General features: G+C 38.1%; 1 protein-coding gene across 1 annotated transcript; it reads left to right on the top strand.

The window, feature by feature from the left end:
* Positions 1-341: 341 nt before the first annotated feature.
* LOC119087161 (zinc finger protein 844-like) lies at positions 342-15,696 on the top strand. Its single transcript, XM_037201843.1, has 3 exons — positions 342-663; positions 13,433-13,557; positions 15,145-15,696. Exons 1-3 carry the CDS (start codon positions 623-625, stop codon positions 15,576-15,578), a joined length of 600 nt encoding a protein of 199 aa, XP_037057738.1. The 5' UTR covers positions 342-622; the 3' UTR covers positions 15,579-15,696.
* Positions 15,697-20,358: the final 4,662 nt, after the last annotated feature.

Below are 20,358 nucleotides of genomic sequence, written 5' to 3'. Positions count from 1 at the left end.
GGACCCAAGGTGAGACTTGATGCTTTGTGCTGTTTTGAGCCCCTCGCCCATTGTAACATTCCAAGAATTTTTTCCAGGTCTTTGTTTACTTCAGGAAATTCATCTTTCCTCCCCCACCATACTGTTTTAATTACCCAGCAGCATTTTTTATCTCATTGAGTATGAATCTTAAGGTGGGAAAGAGCCAATCATAAGCACTGTTTGAAAAGTTAGCCCTAAACACCTTACAAAGAATAGTTTGGAGTGAAGCATTTCTAGACCGCTGGCTTTAGAAGGAGGAGGTACTGAAGTTAACCTTGTATCTGAGGAGAGGCTCCTGGGAAGGGTAACTTGAAGTGAGTTAGTTAGCAGGTAGGCAACAGCTGTGACATCAGCTGTCCCATCCTTGAGTATTCTATGGTATCCTGGAGAGCCCTGTCATCTCCTGTGATGTCACCAGTGTTGCTGTGATACCAACAGGCTATGGGGCATTTATTCAGTGCCTTTATGGTTAACCTATAGACATGGTGGCAACATGAAGCAAACTACTTGGAAAAGAGAATGGAGAGCGTAGAGAGACTAGACAGAGGCAGAAGGAACCTTTGGTACTTTTGTCAAACAGCAAGAGACAAACCTCCTGGGAATGTTGAGTCTTGGCAGGGGATGGAGTGCTTCCTGCAGGAGGTATGCTTGAAGTGGTACTTCAAGGAGTAGGGCACGGGAGGTGGCAGTTTCTGGGAAACAATGAGCCTATCCTGTATCTTTGAGTTCCTACAGAGCAGATATGGAGTCAAGGATTTCTGATGATTAGTTTGGCAGAGATCCAGGAATTGTCCAGCCTGCATATACTGTAAGTCTTTGAAGTGTTTGAAGATTACCTACCTAATTGAAATATACCTTTATACACCTAAAAACTTAATTAACTAACATGACTACAAGTTTGATTATTCTAGATAGCTATCAATCTGTACTTCTTAATTATATATTTACAATTTTAAATGAGCCGCATAAACATAATACCTTAAACAAGAGTAGAGATATATACAGTATAACAAAATTAACTTTAAATTTGTATTAATAAACTAAAATCTATAACAATATAAAATATTTTAAACAAGTTGTTGCTCTTTAATCTAAACTTTCATTCTATCATATCTATATCTCCTTTTCTTTCTTTTTAAAATTTTTTTATTTATTATGTATACAGAAGAGTGCACCAGATCTCATTACAGATGGTTGTGAGCCACCATGTGGTTGCTGAGAATTGAACTCAGGACCTCTGGAAGAGCAGTCAGTGCTCTTAACCTCTGAGTCATCTCTCCAGCCATATCCCCTTTTCTTTTTAGAAAGAGATTGCATTTCTAATCAATATCCTTTAAATAAAAACAAACATTTTAAATAATATATTGGGAATTTGAGCATAGCTTCTCATACTACTCCCTGGGCCTTTATTAGTCTGTGGGAAAGAAAAATAGTCCAGTGAATAAGTGTCCTCCAATTTCTCTAGATTTTATGGTGAATTTACAAGTGATGTGGAACTTGTGTGAGAATTGAGTTCACTGATCAACTATAAAGCAGGAATAGTCATAGCAGAAAGAGAGATGAGGAAGAAAGAGGGTGAAAACTATCCTGCTGTGATAGTAGGTGATGTTAGCAATGAGTAGTGAGGTAATCAATGTTACAAGATAAATAAATATTATGACTGGCCATTTCTTGAGTCCACAGACCAGGCAATCAAAAATCTGGATAAAAAACTGAAATTTCATGAAACCAAATTAGAGTAGTTACACCATTTGAACCTAAGAAATAGAAGTGGATAGAATGGTGTGGCCCTGCCTAACATGACTGTGTTTTCCAGGTTTAAGATGTATACCCCAAGGGAAATGGTATGAGCAGTACTTGGTGTCCTCTAATACAAATCCCTCATCTCTGGAGCACATGGCCATAAAGCCTGTTTCAACTTTTTAACAAAATTATTTGGGATTATATTTACATTATTATCTTTATGTCTTCCCTGCTTTTATACCCTCCCACAGACCGTTCATTGTGTTCTAATCCATGACTTCTTTTTGTTTAACAACAGTTACTGTTTGAATGGGACCTGTGTTTGGTTTCAGGACTTCCCAGCTATGAAGCAAGAGGTTGGTTGCACTGGACTTTGAGTATGTAATGAACAGTGCACCCATAGAAGCATGTGCTGTGGAAGAAAAACAGGAAGCTGCTCTAGGAGATTAAAGAATATTACTAAACTACCAAATTCCCTGGTTAGTGCCCTATCCAATCATAGTGTGGAAGGACCCACCTGGAAGAGTTTTTTCTCTCTGAGTCCTTTGAACTCTGCTCAACCAGTAGGGAAACTGCTAATGTCCTGAAGCCCAGCTGGGTAGTCCTAGCTGATGAGGGACTTTGGGGAGGGTTAGCAAACAAGAGCATCAGCAGAAGGTAGCTTCAGTTCTTTCCAGGATTCTCCTCTTGTTCTGCTCTAGGGAACTGTAAGGGAGTCCACAAGCCATGCCATGGTGAGTGTAGCATGTTCACAGCAGGTGGCTGAGCTGTCATTTCTGCTGGGACTTGGATGAACCATGATCCAAACTGTGGTTTTGTTGGTCCATGTGGTGACATGGGCAGTAGTCCTTGTCCTGTAAACCTTCCTGTGTATGGATTTCCTGGGTATGTAGAGGCTCTGCAGCCCTATATGGGAAGATATGCTTATAACATCACTGTCCAGTGTGCACACACGGCCAAGTTTTTAGTGTGTAGTGGGAAGACAAATTGGAAAACTGAAGGTGGTGTGTCTAGAAGTTCTGAACATTGCACTCCACTTTCAGGTTTGTCTTATAAATATTACAAATGGTTTAGAAACTGGTTAAAATTGGTGATATGGATTGTCTTTCAGCAATACATGATTAGAATGCTTCTAACTTTGCTATAACCAGCTATAGTGGTATGATTTGGTGATGTTCAGTTCCTGGGACAAAAGCAGTTTCTGATTGTAGAAATTTCTCTGGTGTGCATGGTGTTGGGTGGGTGGATAGGGCAAAATTCACATCTTATGCCATAATCCATGTGACACAAAGCATTCATAACTAATAAGAAGTCTTTGTGTCATGATTTGGGAGCTGGTTGGTGGCCTAAATGAAAGCCTGCTACATCCCCCCACTCACTCTGTCTCAAACTGTTTTTCTCTTTAGATATTACTATTGCATGTATATTTATATGTCTATGCACATAAATAAATATGAGCTGCTGAGTCCATTTGTTTTTTTTTTTCTATTTCCATGATTTTAGTGCAGTCCACTTTGTTTTGGAAAGCCAACTAGGAGGCTCATCCCTGGGAACCACAATTCTCCCTCTCAATAGTCATTAGTTTCCTGTAGTTCTTGGTCTAGGGAGAAGATTCATTAGATCCCCTTAAACCTTCTCTTAGTCTATGTACTGGCCATGTTTACTCTTCCATGAGATCTTCTTGCAGGGCCCAGAGTCTGTCTACTTTGTCAGCTATGCCTTTGGTTTCCCAGCTCATGTATGAATGCAGCTCTGGAGTAGGTCTCCTGTTCCAGAGCCCTGTGGTTGTAGTGGATGGGATGCCTGCTTTCTCCTCTGGCCTGGATCTTAGAGCAGCTCTTCAGTTTAGCTGCCAAGCCCTTCCCATTCTGCTACTTACCAAAAACTGATGTCACCACAGGATTCCCATATCCTCTGAGTCAGGCTAAAAATAGTGTCTGGAAGGGTATTTCCAGGGAGGAGGAATGTCTGTGAGCATGTTCTTTGGGTGTTTCTGTGAGGACTTGCCTGGGGATGCATGTGAAGTTTGCAGTGATTGTGAGGAGAGGAGTGGAGGAATTTCTCTTGAGTTTGCTTTAGGGGGAGGGTTTGTTTAGTAGGTGATTTGGGGGCTTGGCCCAGGGCAGTAAGAATGCAGAGCTGCAAAAGCTCACAGGCCTTGTGCACCAACACTGCTCTTCTCTTGCCTATCTCAAATATCTGTGGAGCTGCAGGAGGAGTTCATGGAGTGTCACCTTGACTGATAATTTGCAGCCCTGGAACTAGTCCCTGGAAACTCCTGAACCTGGATCTAGCTGGACAAGGAGTCAACCAAGGCTGAAGATGAAACCCAGAGATGTGAAGTTCACAATGTTGCTGCTGTAGTTGCTAGGAGTAGCTGGGTGCTGGGAACAATGCAAGAATAGCTTGCCATGGTCACAGAGCTGAGAACTTGATGCAGGAAAAGTGAGACAGAAATCCACCTACATTTTTAAAGGATTTTCCTGCCACCAGGTTGCCTTCTGATTCTTTATGTATAAGCCAGTCTCCAGACCCTTGTTTGAGTCCCTATGCCTTCCAAATACTTCTTGGTTGCCCAGCTTCCATACTTAGCTTTCCAGGAGCCCCCATTGCCTCTGAAATTCAAATATTGCTACAGTCTTGGATGTTCCTGAGACAGCATGGGTGATCCTCATAGGTGAGCTCCTTGGTAAACTGGAAATGTTATAAGGCAAATAATCTCATTACTGTTGTTTTGAGGCATTTGCTATTTTGTATTTAAAACTCTTGTTATATTGGCTATTATGAGAATTATGGAGCTTGTTGATATTATAAATTATTGCTGTTGTTATAGATTGTGGTTTTGGTCTGTTGGAAAGAGTTATGGTAATTACATTCAGAATGGCAAAGACCTGCAAACAACTGACAACAAGTGCTGGAGAGGAAGTGGGAAAAGAGTAATGTCATGAGCAAGGAAAGATACATGTAGTTAGTGTGACAAAAATTATATTTTAAGATGCTGGTGGTCATCACACAAAGTTCACACTCCCAGTTCCTAACTAAGGTCCTAAGACTCCTTCCTCAAGGCTGCTCACCTGTTCTAAGTATGTTTGCTCAAGGTCAGGTCTAGTCTCTAACAGCCATCTGTTTTGAGGGTTGGGATTCTGGGGGAGACTTTCCATATGTAGGGTATATCAAGGTGGTGTCTCTCCAGATGTATAGACCAGAGCATTACTCTTGATTTCTGCTTATATACTGTCAAGTGTGTGTCATGGGGTTCTGGGCCTGTGTCTGCTTGTCATTAGTGAGTGATGTCACTGGGTTCTACTTATCAGGTACAGCTTTGGGTGTACTGAAGTTACTGACTAAGCTATTTTTACTTGTCTAGAAGACCTTTCTTATGATGCTCATTCCAATTAGGCTTCTGATTCACATATACATTTGACCATGAATAACAAATAATATACCAGGATTCCTTGAAATTAATAATGGTATAGCTTTTTATTATGTACCTAATATTGGGAAAAATTAAAGTTTTCCCTGTAAGAGTTATTGGCAGCAAAGTTATTAAAACAGTCATCTCAATAAACATAATTTATATTGAAGAAGTGCACAACTAGACTCCCTTTTCACTTTGAGGAAAAGGAGCAACCTTGTCATTATTTCCACATTGGGTTAAATGCAAGGTATATATTTCACTTTATCATGGGGCATTAGATTGGCCCTACTAAAATTTTCATGGTCTAATAAATTATGGTATAGAAACAAACTTATACTTTTATTCTCAATAGAATGGGTTCATTGTTTTCTCACACAGGACATATCCTACTTCTTTGTGAACATTAATACTTAGTACCTGTGGTAGTCTGTATGGAATTTCCCCCATAAACTCATAGGAATTGGCACTATTAGAAGGTGTGGCTTTGTTGGAGGAAGTGTGTCACTGTGGAGTTGGGCTTTTTGGTTTCACACGTGTTTATACCTGTACAGTGTGCCAGATTACCTGTAGATCATGGTGGAAATGCCCACCTTCTTCTCCAGCACCATGTCTGCCTACATGTTGCTATGTTCACCATGATGATAATGGACTAAACCTCTGAAAATGTAAGCCACCCAAATTAAATATTATTCCTTGTAAGAGTTACCATGTTCATGGTGTCTCTTCACCACAATAGAAACCCTAACTTAGGCAGTACATGATTCATTACTCTTTAGAGAGGAAATACTATGAGAAACACTGCTAATTTTACTTTTGATAGAATCATATTATCTATACGCCTATGTAATTTCTCTTCATGTATAATTAATATAAATTTTAGTAATCTACTATAGTCATTCTTTATTTCTTTTTTTAAAATTTATTTATTAAATTTAATTTTACATATCAGCCACAGATTCCCTTCTTCTCCCCCTCCACCCCACCCCGTCTTTCCCCCAGCCCACTCCCCATTCCCATCTCCTCCAGGGCAAAGACTCCCCTGAGGATTGAGTTCAACCTGGTAGATTCAATCCAGGCATGTCCAGCTCCCTCCTCCCAGGTTGAGCCAAGTATCCCTGTATAAGCCCCAGGTTCCAAATAGCCAATTCATGCATTGAGGACAGGACCTGGTCGAACTGTGTGGATGCCTCCCAAGTAGATCAAGCTAATCAACTGCGTTATTTATGTAACAGACAACAATGATATATAACTCAAAGTGCTGATAGCACAATAAATAATAATAAAATTGTTCATCAACAATCTCCTTTTATTTTGACTGCAGTAAAATTAAAAATAGAGTGATATTCCAAAAATTTCAATACAATACTTGGAACATTTTCAACTATTTTAGAAAAATATTCCTAAAAATTCATTGAGTTACTGGTAGCTGGAATATTTACTTTTATAGGTATTGTTTCAGCTTCCACAGTTGGAGTCTTAGCATTAAAACAAAATCTGGAAATACCTCAATTTACAAATAAATTACTTAAAATGTTTCTAAATTAGAAGAAGTTCAAGAAAAGATGGATATTAATTTCATAGAATGATTGGATGCAGGGGAACAACCTAGGAATGTAGACAGTATAAATTTTCTCCCACTTCTTGATCTACTGAAGTTTAAGGGAATATAAAGACCATTGTTTGAAAGGTCCCTCTTGTTCAGAAAACTGTCATGCTTTGAATAATGGGCCAATGTATAGAATGAAATGTTATCTGGGATTTGTTTTAAAATATTCAATAGATATTACCCATTAAACTATACAGTGTGAGGATTATGCTAGTTGGACCTTTCTAATGAGATCTTGTCTCAAAAACAAAGCAAAGTATATTCAACTATGTGTGTGTGTGTGTCTGTTTCTGTGTGTTATTGAGAAATGTTTTACTATCATATTCCCTCCATAAACCAAAAAGCTTGAATTTAAGGAGAACTGCTTGTCTCTGCTACCATACTAAGCTATATTTATTTCTGAGAATGATTTGAAGGACCAGTGGCTGACAGCTGAAATGACTTTAAGAGATATTGTCCTGAATCATGAGACCTCTCCTGAGGTTAAACTGGGACATTCAATGTGTAGCATGATCTTAAAATTCTATTAATAAAATCAAACCTGAGCAGTTATTGGGGTGAACTCTGGAAGATCAGAGAGACAGAACATGCCACAGCTCTCTTACTCACGATCTAAGCTGATATTGTTCCTCAGATGAGGCTCTGAGTCCTCATCCAGAATGCATCTCAGCTGAATGCTGCTCAAAGCATGAATGCTTACCCAAGCAAATGCTTCTAGTTTCTGTCCTCAGCCTTAATACCTCTCTGCTTCTACCACCACTCCTGGATTAAAGGCTTGCTTTCTGGGATTGAAGGTGGATGAGTCACCATGCTGTCTGTATCCTTGAACACATGGATTTCTGCTCTGAATGCTAGGATTAAAGCTGTGCTACCACTGCTATCCTTTATGTTTAATATTGTGGCTGCTCTGTCTTGACTCCAGATAAGTTTATTACCTGCAATGTATTTTGGAAAAGACTTCAGAATGAGACAATATAAATCAGAGTTGGAATTTTCTTTTGAGACAGGATTTCTCCATGTATCTCTAGCTGTCCTTGAACTTAGAATATAGGTAAGTTTGGTCCCAAACTCCATATCTCTTCCTGCCTCTGCTGCCCAAGTATTGGAATAAAAGTTGTGTGCCACATCATCCAATTGTAACTCTATTATTTATTTGCTTATAACTATTTGTATCTATGTCCTCATTTATGTGTGGAAAGGCATGCATGTGTGTTGTAGTTTGGGTATACTAGTGAGAGAACATTTTCAGTGTTGGTCCTTTCCCTTCAGCATGTTTGAGACAGGGTCCCTAGTTTACTATCACATGTAAATAAACTTGCAAGATTTCTTCTGTCTGCCTTTTATGTTGCCTTAAAATTACTGGATTAAAAGCATGCATGTGGCAACTGCTTTTATAAGACAGAAGTAAAGGGATAGGTTCAAGGTGAGTACTTTATTTGTTAAACCTTTTTCACAGCCTTGAAGTTTATTAAGTAGAGATTTTTGAGTGATGTGTTTTTAAACAGTCTCACATTCTAACCCTGTCTCGCCTTGAACTCACTAAATAGTAGATTGGCTAGAACTGGAACTTGAAGAGAGCCACCAGTTTCTGCCTTAAGTGACCAAATGCCCACCTGCGGCTACAAGGTTCTCACCACCTGAGAGGGAATATAGGACAGGAATACAAAGAAAACACACCAAGTCTAGATTCTGACAAGTGCCATTTATTTCTTCCAGAAGGATTTATATAGTTCCTGCAGGGGGCCAAGAAACTGTCATCTGATAAGTGGGCCAAGCTAACAGGATTTTGTATAGGATGTTTACAGGTGAGAGTCAAGGCTCTGACTCAATGTCTGTTGCTAGGCAACTGACTGTAAGCTGATCTAGTTCCCTGTCTTATTGGGTTGTATTTTTCCACTAACTAGAGATTCTGTCCTGACACCAAACATGCATAAAAAGAGATTTTTTATTGTAGATTTAGCACAGATATTGGTAGGAAGAAGGACTTTTGGAAAGTGTCATCTTGTGATAAGAGCCATTCTTAAGAATTAATACAGAGCCTTGTTACAGTTGTGGTGACTTTGTAAGTTCCATTTCAGTGAGTTCTTAGGGAGCTCCTCTCTCTTTGTGTGTGTCTCTCTCTTCTCTCTGTCTCTTTGCTCTTTGTCTTTCTGTCTCTCTTTCTCTCTCATTTTCTTTGATACCACAAGGAGTAGAAGTAGCAAGCCAGAGACATGACAGAAACATGTCATGGATAGAGCTATGTAAGCCATTTGGGAATGAAGCTCACCTGTCTGAAACAGAGCTACAGGATTTGTTGTCTCTCCTCACTGTGTCCACATTTCAATCTTACTTTTTTATTTTTTTTCTTCTGTCAAACAATACATACCAACTACAGTTTCCACTCCTTCCAATCCTCCAAGTCCTCCTCCATTTCCCTTCAGGATAGAGCAGCTATTCCAGGGTTATCAACCAAACCCTGCATAACAAGGTACAGTGAGACTAGGCAGGAACCCTCTTATCAATGCTGGACAAAGCAAGCTAATAGAAGATAAAGGATTTCAAGAGCATGTAAAAGAGTCAGAGACACAACCCCCACTTCCACTGTTAGGAGTTACACAAAAACACCAAGCTATACAATGGTAACACATATGTAGTGGAACTGGTGTGGACACATGCAGGCCGTGATTGCTGTTTCAGTCTCTGTGATCCACTATGAGCCCTGTTCAGTAGATTCTCTGTGCTGTGTTCTCTTCTGTCCTTTTAGTTAGAAAAAATATTTTAAATCCATTCTGGGACTTTTAAGCTGAGATTTTCCTCCTTCTATTGTTATTAGTCTTAGGTTTGATATTTTAATAGTGTTCCAGATTTCCTGGATCTTATGTTTCAGGAAATCTTTAGATATAACATTTTCTTTCATTGATATAGCCATCTTTTCTATCATATCTTCAAAGCTTGAATTTCTCTATTCCATGTCTTGTATACTTTGGTGAAGCTTGCCTCTGTAGTTCTTGTTTGAATACCTAGATTTTCATTTCTAGAATTCCTTCAGTTTGCATTTTTTAATTGCTTCTATTTCCATTATCAGGTCTTGAAATGCTTCATTCATTTCCATTAGGTGTTTGTTTGCCTTTGGTTTCTTAAAGGGATTTGATATTTTTTTCCAATATTACATTTATCGTTTCTCTGCTTTCTTTAAAGGGATTCATTCATTTCCTCTTTAAGAACTCCTATCATCTTTATAAAGTTTGTTTTAATTGTGTTTCAAACATGATGAAATGTCCAGGACTTGCTGTAGTAGGACAGCTGGAATCTGGTAGTGACATATTGCTTCAGCTGTTGTTGATTATTTTCTTATGCTGGTGTCCATGTATCTAAATTTGAGGTGGCTGTTGATCAAGGTACTGATTTCTCAGTTGGTTTTTATTTTTTTGGATGAGTGTTTTTTTTCCTTGGTTTATATTTGCTATCTGGTTTTCTATTCTGTGTAGTGCTATATTTTGATCAGAGGTTTGCATCCCAAGTTGTGGGCTTGAAATCTTTGCTAGTTGGTGTGGCCTTTGTTCCAGCAATGAGTATCTGCTCAAGTTTGTGGATGACAAAATGGAAGAGAGGAGAAAGTTTGGGGATACGGTTGAAAGGGCACTGAGAAAGTAGGGAGGTCATTGGGCAGGTGGCCTACATGACATCAGGCACATTGTATGTTCTTTGGTTAGAGAAAGAATTCAACAGAAGTTGGAGGCTACAACACAGAGATGAAGAGAGAAGTGGATTGAGGATAGTGTTGGGGTTATTGAAAGAAGGCAGGAGTTCCAATAGTGAGCATGTTACATGGATTTCTGGTGACTGGCATGGTCTCTGGTCCAGAAGGGGGTCTTTATCTCAAGTTGTCTACTTGTTCTTCTGGATTGTGTGGCTGCATTTGAGCAGAAGATATCTATTCCTTTGGGGTTGAGGACATGGCTTTGGGAGTGGCAGCTGTTGGGTTGATGGGGGACTGTGTCTTTGGAGATGTGGGGATTGTGGAAGTTTCATGGGCTGGTGGCCTGGTTACCTGATCTTCTGGTGGTGTGACATGCACATGTGCAATGTTTGCCTGTTTCTGTTGGTGGCTGGAACACAGCCTCATCATTCTTCTTCTAAATGGGAGTATATCCTGTGCCATTGTATGTTGGAAATCCTTTATTTGTTTCTTGATTTTTACAAGATGTGACAGTCAAAAGATTGTCTTCAGTGTCAGAAGAGACTTTGGACATTTGAGCTGTTTGAGGCTGTTACAGATTATGAGAATCATTGAACTTAGAGTAAATATGTTATCATTTTTACTTTTCTCTTGGTATTTATTCTTCTCTCATACAATATATCCTAACTGCAGCTTCCACTTCCTCCACTCCTAGTCAATGCCCCTGAACATCTCATTCCTCCAAATCCACTGCTACTCTGTTTTCCTTCAGAAAATAGTAGGCCTCCCAGGAATATCAACCGAACACATCATAACAAGGTGCAATAAGGCTAGGCACAAACCCTCGTATCAAGGCTGGACAATGTAACTCAATAGAAGGAAAGGGGTCCCAAGAGAAAGCTAATGAACCAGATACCAAGAGCCCTACAGTTAGTAGTCCCACATACACCCCAAGGAAAACAACCATCGCATGTGTGCAGAGGACCTGACACAGAGCCATGCAGGCTTCATGATTGTCACGTCAGTTTCTCTGAACCCCTATTCACCCTGCTTTGTTGATTCTGTGGGTCATGTTCTCCTTGTTTCATCAATCTCCCTCTATCTTACAACACTCATTCCCTCTTTCCACAGGATTTCTAAACTCCACATCATGTTTGAGTAAGGATCTCTGCATATGTTCTCATCATGTACTGAAAGAAACCTCTCTGATGACAATTATGCTAGGCACCAATCTTTTATTATAACAGTATAAAGCTATATACCATCTGATTGTTTTTTCCTTGGTCAGTTGTATTTGGTTCTTTCCTAGTTCTCTGAGCCATCCAATTCCAGTTCCTATCCATCTAGGCAGTGTCAAGCATGGAATTCACTCATAGCTTGGGCATCAATTTGACTAGTCATTGGTTAGACAATACAGAAGCTCTGAGCCACCATTGCCCCAGGATATCTTTCAGGCAGGATATGTGTTAAATGTCAGCTGAATGTTTTGTATCTGGCTTGGTGTCCCAATCCCACCACTGGAGCCTTTGTGTGGTTACATAAGATCATTGGCTCAGCCTATGTATTCTTTTTCTTACTTTTTTTTTTTTGGTTCTTCAATACAGGGTTGCTCTGTGTAAGTTTTTGGAGCCTGTCCTGGAACTCATTTTGTAGAGAAAGCTGGCCTCAGATTTCTCTGCCTCCTGAGTGCTGGTATTAAAGGTATAGGGCAACACTGCCCAGGCAGCCTTTGTATTTTCCATTACTAATGGTACTCACTAAGGCCACCCTTGTAGGTTCCATAAAGTTTTCATTGCACTGATTCAACGTCCCCTGCTAAAATCTTCCCTATTCCAGTATTTTCTCCCTGTATTTTCCCCATCTGTCCCTTCCTTACTCACCTGACCCTTCCTGTTCCCATCCCCAACTGTCTCCAGTGCACCCACAAAGTCTATTCTATTTCCTTCTCCCAAAAGATTAATGCATATACCCTAGAACTGCTCTTGTTACTTAGCCTCTATGCATCTATGGGTTGTAATGTGATTAACTATTTTTACTGTGATTGTGCTTAACAGCTAATTTCCACATATAAGTGAGTACAACATGTTTGTCTATGTGCTTCTGTATCTTCTCACAAATGATAATAAAGAACCCAAGAAACTACACAACAACAAAAGAAGCAATGCAATTACAATGAGGTACATGTCTAAACAGAATTCTCAGTAAAGTTATCTAAAGTGGCTGAAAAGTCTTAAGAAATGTTCAACATCCTTAGCCATCAGGGAAATGCATATGGAAACTACTTTGAGCTTTCATCTTACACTTTATAAGAATGGTTAAGATCAATAACACAAGTGACAGCTAGTGCTAGCAAGGACATGGAGCAAGGGGATTCATTGCTATCACAAGTTGAAATGTGTACAGGCACTGTGGAAATCATTATGCAATTCTTAGAAAATTGGGAGTCAATCTACCTCAAGACCCAGCTATCCTTCTCTTGTGCATATACCCAATGATACTCCTCCATCCTACCACAAGGACAATTGCTCATCTAGGTTCTATCTGTCTTGGACCTGATTGCATAGACTATTCTGGCATTCAAGTCAAAGGCAGATATACCTGCACCTGACTTTTGTGTGTTGGGGTTAAAGTCATGAGACAATACACCCAGTTTGTCCATCTTATTTTCTTCTCTGCAGTTAGTTATTGTTCATACATATTCTCTCATGTGTACTCTGTACTGTTCATCAGTTTCCTCGTCTCTATGTTTGTTAATATGCATTTCTCTTTTATGGTGGTATCCTATTCAAAGGGAACAGAAATGACAGAGGTTACCTCTATGCAGTTTCCTTCTAAAGTGACTTGGCGGTTACATTATGATATGTATGTCAGGAAATAAGTATGAGGAGCACCAGAACTTTATGAATATACTGTCAAAGAAGTATACATTTATAATGTTCTCAATATCATGCTTTCTGCTCTATATATGTATGGGATCTTTTAGAATGCAGACCTTTGATGATGTGCATATCAACTTCACTTGGGAAGAGTGTACTTTGCTGGATCCTTCCCAGAAGAATCTATACAAAGATGTGATGACTGAAACCTACAGGAACATCACTATTATAGGTAAGCCAGTGTATTTTCCTTCACATTTTAAAATAAGGGGACAAGTGTTTCTTGGTTTTGGATGTTGCTGTGTAATTTTATTGAGAAAGAACAGTGAGGTGAATAAATCAGGCATGTTTCTAAGATTCACTGAAGATAGTAACATAAATTTTACAATGTTTTCAATAATATAAGTGTTCTGGTACTCTATTTTAGGATACAGTTAGGAAAATCACAATTTTGGAGCACATTTTCAAAATTCTAGAAGACATGTAAGGTAATTTTTTGTGCATGCTGATAAAAATATGTCTGTGAAGAAATTATATTGTGTCCTGGAAATTTTAAACAAAAGCAACAGTATAAATAAGTAGCACTTAGAGTGCATTTATGATTATTAAATTCTCACAAAAACATAAACTTCAATTTCAGGTTGGTGAATTGCATTTGCAAGGCATTCTTTTAAGGACAATGTCAAAGAAACAATTCCTCAAAAGAGATTACCATTAAAATAAAAACACAATGAGGCCGGGCGGTGGTGGCACACGCCTTCAATCCCAGCACTCGGGAGGCAGAGGCAGGCGGATCTCTGTGAGTTCGAGGCCAGCCTGGGCTACCAAGTGAGTTCCAGAAAAGGCATAAAGCTACATAGTGAAAACCTGTCTCGAAAAACCAAAAAAAAAAAAAAAAATCACAACACAATGAGAGTTATGTTGCAGAAACGTCAGTCTTTTTATTTTATAACATTCATATTACAAAATTTACACACAGTGAAGAGGTGATGAGTATATTGTCAAAGCTTTCTATTAAGCAAATAGTCCATAGTAAATCTACTGTAACTCTTATACTTGTTGTGACAGTGCTGTTTACTGAGAAGGGCAGTTAGAGTCAAAAATCAAGGGATATTGTGGAAGAGAAATCTTAATCCCTATACCACAAGTCAATAAGGATAGAAAATCAAACAGAATTCAATGTGGAAATCTATTATCTGTTATTCTTCCTTTACTAGCTATATCATATGTCCTTCTGGAAACAAGTCATAAGAGCGTAAGGATATGGAAGACATAACATACCCCATTTATATAAAATCAGAAGATATTTAGCAGTCTCCACATTGAGTATACTTGTTGAATTTGATTCAAGTGTAGAAGCAATTGATTTTCTATCTTCATTGTTAATAAATATTAACAAACTCACACTACAGAGAAGCCCTATGAGTACTAGGACTGCTTAAAAAAAAACATGGGTGTAAAAACAATGATGAAGCCGGGCGGTGGTGGCGCATGCCTTTAATCCCAGCACTTGGGAGGCAGAGCCAGGCGGATCTCTGTGAGTTCGAGGCCAGCCTGGGCTACCAAGTAAGCTCCAGGAAAGGCACAAAGCTACACAGAGAAACCCTGTCTCGGGAAAAAAAAAAACAAAAAAAACAAAACTTCTAAGGCCTGTCTCGAAAAACCAAAAAAAAAAACAAAAAAAAAAAAACGATGAAATCTTAAGAATCTTAAGAACTGATTCCTCTTTAAATTTAGACAAAATTGTAAAGTTAATTCATACAGATATAAAGAGTCAATAGTGTAATGATTATGGTAAAGATTTTACATGTGCTTGCAGGCATGAAAGAAGTCAAACTGGAGAGAAGAAACCTTTCATATATACTGAATTGGGTAAAACCGTTGTATATGAGAGTCATCTTCAAAGGCATGGAAGTGCACCTATGGGAAAGAAACGTTTTCAATGTAATCAGTGTGTTAAAGCCTTTGCTCATCGCACTAATCTTTAAAGGCATAAAAGAAAAAATACTGGAGAGAAACCCTATGAATGTAATCAATGTACTAAAGTCTTTGTGCAACACAGTACTCTTCAAAAGCATAAAAGAACACATAATGGTGCAAAAAAAAACTCTGAATGTAATCAGTGTGATAAACCCTTTGCCAAACACAGAACTCTTCAAATACATAAAAGGACCCATATTGCAGGGAAACCTTATAAATGTATTTAATGTGGTAAAGCCTTTGGAAAACATTGTCAGCTACAAATGCATTTAAGAACATGTACTGGAGATAACCCCTATGAATGTAATCAATGTGGTAAAGCCTTTGCATATCACCAAACTCTTCAAATGCATGAGAGATCACATACTGGAAATAAACCCTATGAATATTATCAATGTGGTAAAGCCTTTGTACATCACAAACATCTTCAAATACATAAAAGAAGTCATATTGGAGAGAAACCCTATGAATTTAATCACTGTGGTAAAGCCTTTGCACAACATGTTCATCTTCAAAGTCATAAAAGAACACATACAGGAGAGAAAACCTATGAATGTAAGGAATGTGGTAAAGCATTTGTACGATTGAGTCATCTTCAAAGGCATAAAAGATCTCTTACTGGTGAGAAGCCCTATGAATGTAATTAGTGTGGTAAAACCTTTGTACAACATGGTTATCTTCAATGTCATAAAAGAACACATCCTGAAGAGAAACCCTATGAATGTAATCAGTGTGGTAAAGCCTTTGTACAATACGGTAATCTTCAAGGTTATAAAAGAACACATACTGGAGAGAAACCCTATAAATATAATCAATGTGGTAAAGCCTTTGCACGATTGAGTACTCTTCAAAGGCACATAAGATCTCATACTGGTGACAAGCCCTATGAATGTAATCAGTGTGGCAAAGCCTTTGCACAACACGGTCATCTTCAAGGACATGAAAGAACTTATACAAAAGAGAAACCCTATGAATGTAATCAATGTGGTAAAGCCCTTGCATATGACCAAACTCTTCAAATGCATGAAAGAACACATACTGGAAATAAACCCTATGAATGCAATCAATGTGGTAAAACCTTTGTACATCACAAACATCTTCAAATACATAAAAGAAGTCATACTGGAGAGAAACCCTATGAATGTAATCAGTGTGGTAAAGCCTTTGCACAACATGCTCATCTTCAAAGTCATAAAAGAACACATACTGGAGAGAAACCCTATAAATATAATCAATGTGGTAAAGCCTTTGCCGATTGAGTAATCTTGAAAGGCACACAAGATCTCATACTGGTGAGAAGTCCTATGAATGTAATCAGTGTGGCAAAGCCTTTGCACAACACAGTCATCTTCAGGTGCATGAAAGAACATATACAAAAGAGAAACCCTATGAATGTAATTAATGTGGTAAAGCCTTTGCATATGACCAAACTCTTCAAATGCATGAAAGAACACATACTGGAAATAAACCCTATGAATGCAATCAATGTGGTAAAACCTTTGTACATCACAAGCATCTTCAAATACATAAAAGAAGTCATACTGGAGAGAAACCCTATGAAAGTAATCGGTGTGGTTACTTTGCACAACATGCTCATCTTCAAAGTCATAAAAGAACACATACCGGAGAGAAACCCTACAAATGTAATCAATGTGGTAAAGCCTTTGCATGATTGAGTTATCTTCAAAGGCACACAAGAACTCATACTGGTGAGAAGCCCTATGATTGTAATCAGTGTTGTAGAGCCTTTGCACATCACCTAACTCTTCAAATGCTTTAAACAATACATACTGGAAATAAACTCTGTGAATGTAATCAATGTGTTACGGCCTATGCTCATCACAGTACTCTTCAAATACATAAAAGAAGACATCATGGAGAGAATCCCTATGAATGTAATCAATGTGGTAAAATCTATGCTCATCAAACTACTCTTCAAATACATAAAAGAAGGAATGCTGGAGCAAAATCCTATGACCATAATTAACGAGGTAAAGATTTTCGTCATCACAGTCTTCTTCAAATGCATGAAAGATTACATACTAGAGAGAAATACAATGAATTTAATCAATTTGGTGAGGACTTTCTTCACACACAGTACTCTTCAAAGGCATGAAACAACACCTACTGGAGAGATACCCTATGAATGTATTTTGTGTCATAAAGCCTTTGTATGTATCAGTAGTCTTTGAAATCATTAGAAAAAAATCATACTGCAGAGAAATCCTACAAATATAATCAGTGTCATACAGTTTTGCTCTTTATACATGAATAAACCTTTTACTGTGAAGTCAGTCTTTTAAAGCCTTTGCATATTACAATAGTCTTCGAGTAATTGCAAAAAGTACTGAGGGCTTATTATTTTAATGTATTTGGCAAGATCCTTATCCAAAACATTTGCATTTTTATACAATGGTGTTCATTCTGTAAAAAAAAAAATTTGACAGTGTCAGCAATCTTTTCATGCATCATGATGTCCATTTCTACAATGTTTGCCCCTGTAAAACTATGGAATAAATGAATTTAGTAGTTTATAAAGTCCTCTGTGTAGGGTAAAAGGTCAGCCAAAGAAACACGCCTGGAAACTAAAATCAGAGCCAGTGAGAAACATTCAATTTGGCAAGGAAACCAGAGCCAAAGAAATACAGTCTACCTCTGACCAACTGAGGACAAATCCCACACATCCATGAGCAGAAAAACCAACAATCCCTGAGTACAAAACCAACAAATCACTGCATATGAAAGCCTCCCAATCTCTGAGCTTGAGCCTGACATCCAATCAATATCTATCCTCACAATCTTTTCCCTGGAAATCTCCACCACTATGAAGCCCCATATAAGCCCTGTGTCTGTTTAGCTGGCAGCTGCCCCTTTTCACACTGACACAGGCAGCCACTATTCTGGATTCCTCTCCCCTATGTAAATCTTTTGAATTAGATTAGGGTGAAGATCTTTGGCCAGAAAAGAGCAGAATCTCTGCTGGGAAACTCACTAGTGGAGTGGAACAGAGAAATAATGGACAACTCTGCTGCAAAATTCTCTTTGGGGAGTGGAGCAGAGTGGCAAAGGACATTTCTGCTGGAAATCTCTCTTAGCTGAGTGTAGCACAGCTATGCTGTAATGGCTCTTTTTTCGAGAGGAGCAAGTTTGCCACATTCTTCAAGTAAACCTTCCTACACTGGGACAAACATTCAGGACTAGCCTAACTTTCTAATAGTCAGTGTTCTTATCTCCTCACAGATTTAGGTATCTACCTTCCTTGCACAGTTTTTTTTTTTTGAGGGCTGTAGGTATCCTGGAAACCTTTCCTCCACAGCTTCAGGTAGAGTCTGACACCCCAACAGCAAGGATATCTTTCTCCTCTCAATAGTATATAACCAGGACAACTTCCACTCCCAAATAGAGGTATAGCTTAACTTTTGATACTCATGTAACTATTCCTATCAGAGATAAACACTTCCACTATGATTTTAAATAACAATGTACTATTTTTAGATTTTATACTTCTCTTTAATTACATGAAATAACGAATTCAACATGATAGATTTTTGTTAGTTCCTTTCCTGTTCTTGTTATGTAATGTGTATGTCAAGTAATAGTGAGTTTTATTTGGCCCCAGAGGGACAGAGGATCACAATACTAGCGGCATGGCAACACATATCAGACATGGCAGCTAAATCGGGAGCTTACTTCCTTACCCTGAAACATGAAGCAGTGAGTGAGAACTGAAAATGATGTTTGGATTTAATTTTTCAAAGCCTTCCCCAGTGACATATTTCCTCAGCAGAACAGCATTTCCTAAACTTTCACAAATTATACTGCCAACTATAAATAATTTCTCTGAATTCAAGCACACATGCTTATTTTCTGTTACATGAACCAACTCACAATGAAGAAAATCCCTGTAAACCTTTAAATGTCTCAATACCTGTGTTATAGGAATACATGCTTACAAATGAAAAGTTTCACCAGTGAAAATTGTTTTTTTAAAGAGTTGTTTTAATTTTAATTATGTGATGTCAGTACATGTTTTTGGGGTATGTGAATTTGAATGCTAGTTTTTGAAAATGTTAGGCTCTTGAATCTTCTTGTAGCAAGAAACAAAGGAAGTTGTCAAAATCATGTCTTATTCCTGGGAATGAACTTTCCTTAACTGCCCAACCATGTCTCTAACTGTGAAAATATTTTAAAGATTATTTATATCATGTTAAATCAGGAAATACGGAAAAACTCGTACACAAGAAAAATTTTATTCATGTTAACAACTTGGTATAGATTTTAGACATCACAATTGTCTTCAGCTTAAACAAAATATCTTACTTCATTTTCTTTTTATCATAGCCTGGAATGAAGTAAATTAGTTACCATGTTTAGGCAAGACTGATGGGGGAGAGCGATGCATTTTCATTTCTATTTTGAAACATTTGAGGTAGATACCACAGTGTGTTATATGTGTGGCAAATTCATTTAGTTAAATTTATTTTGTGGTCTTCATATTCCTTCTGTGGCTTTTGTTCATCTTCCATTGTGTTTTTACATTAGTGATATGTATTTTTCTGTTGTAATACTTAAAATAGGATTCCCATCATCATACTAGTCTATTTTTTATTTATATATCAGGCAGTGTATGATCATATTTTCTCAGAAAGAGTGTCTGTGAAAGGGTGGTGTGTTGTGTTTGGTTTTGATTTCATATTTTCACAAATTCCCTTGAGATTTTGTTGTTTATATTAAGCATGGCATTGATTTCAGTAATGATTCAAGAATACATTTGAACTCATGGTCCTCATGTTTCTACCTCCAGAGTAGTCCAAGAGTAGATAATCTACTCCCAATGTGTGCTGTTTTGTAAGACAACGATGTTAATTTTAAAATGCTTAATACATAAGAATATAAGAAGCATTAAATACTTTATGTGTATATTCTGAGCAATATTTTCATGTATCTGTTAGCAATGTAATAAAGTAGAATAATCAGCAATCAGTTGTTTATCTTACATCATCAGGGCAGATCTGTTGTGAGCAGCTTGAGGTGTCCAGGATACCTCACACTC

The sequence above is a fragment of the Peromyscus leucopus genome, unplaced genomic scaffold, assembly GCF_004664715.2.
Source record: "Peromyscus leucopus breed LL Stock unplaced genomic scaffold, UCI_PerLeu_2.1 scaffold_1613, whole genome shotgun sequence".
Lineage (NCBI taxonomy): Eukaryota > Metazoa > Chordata > Mammalia > Rodentia > Cricetidae > Peromyscus > Peromyscus leucopus.
The sequence above is the reverse complement of the archived record's forward strand: the minus strand, read 5'-3'. Positions and strand labels throughout refer to the sequence as shown.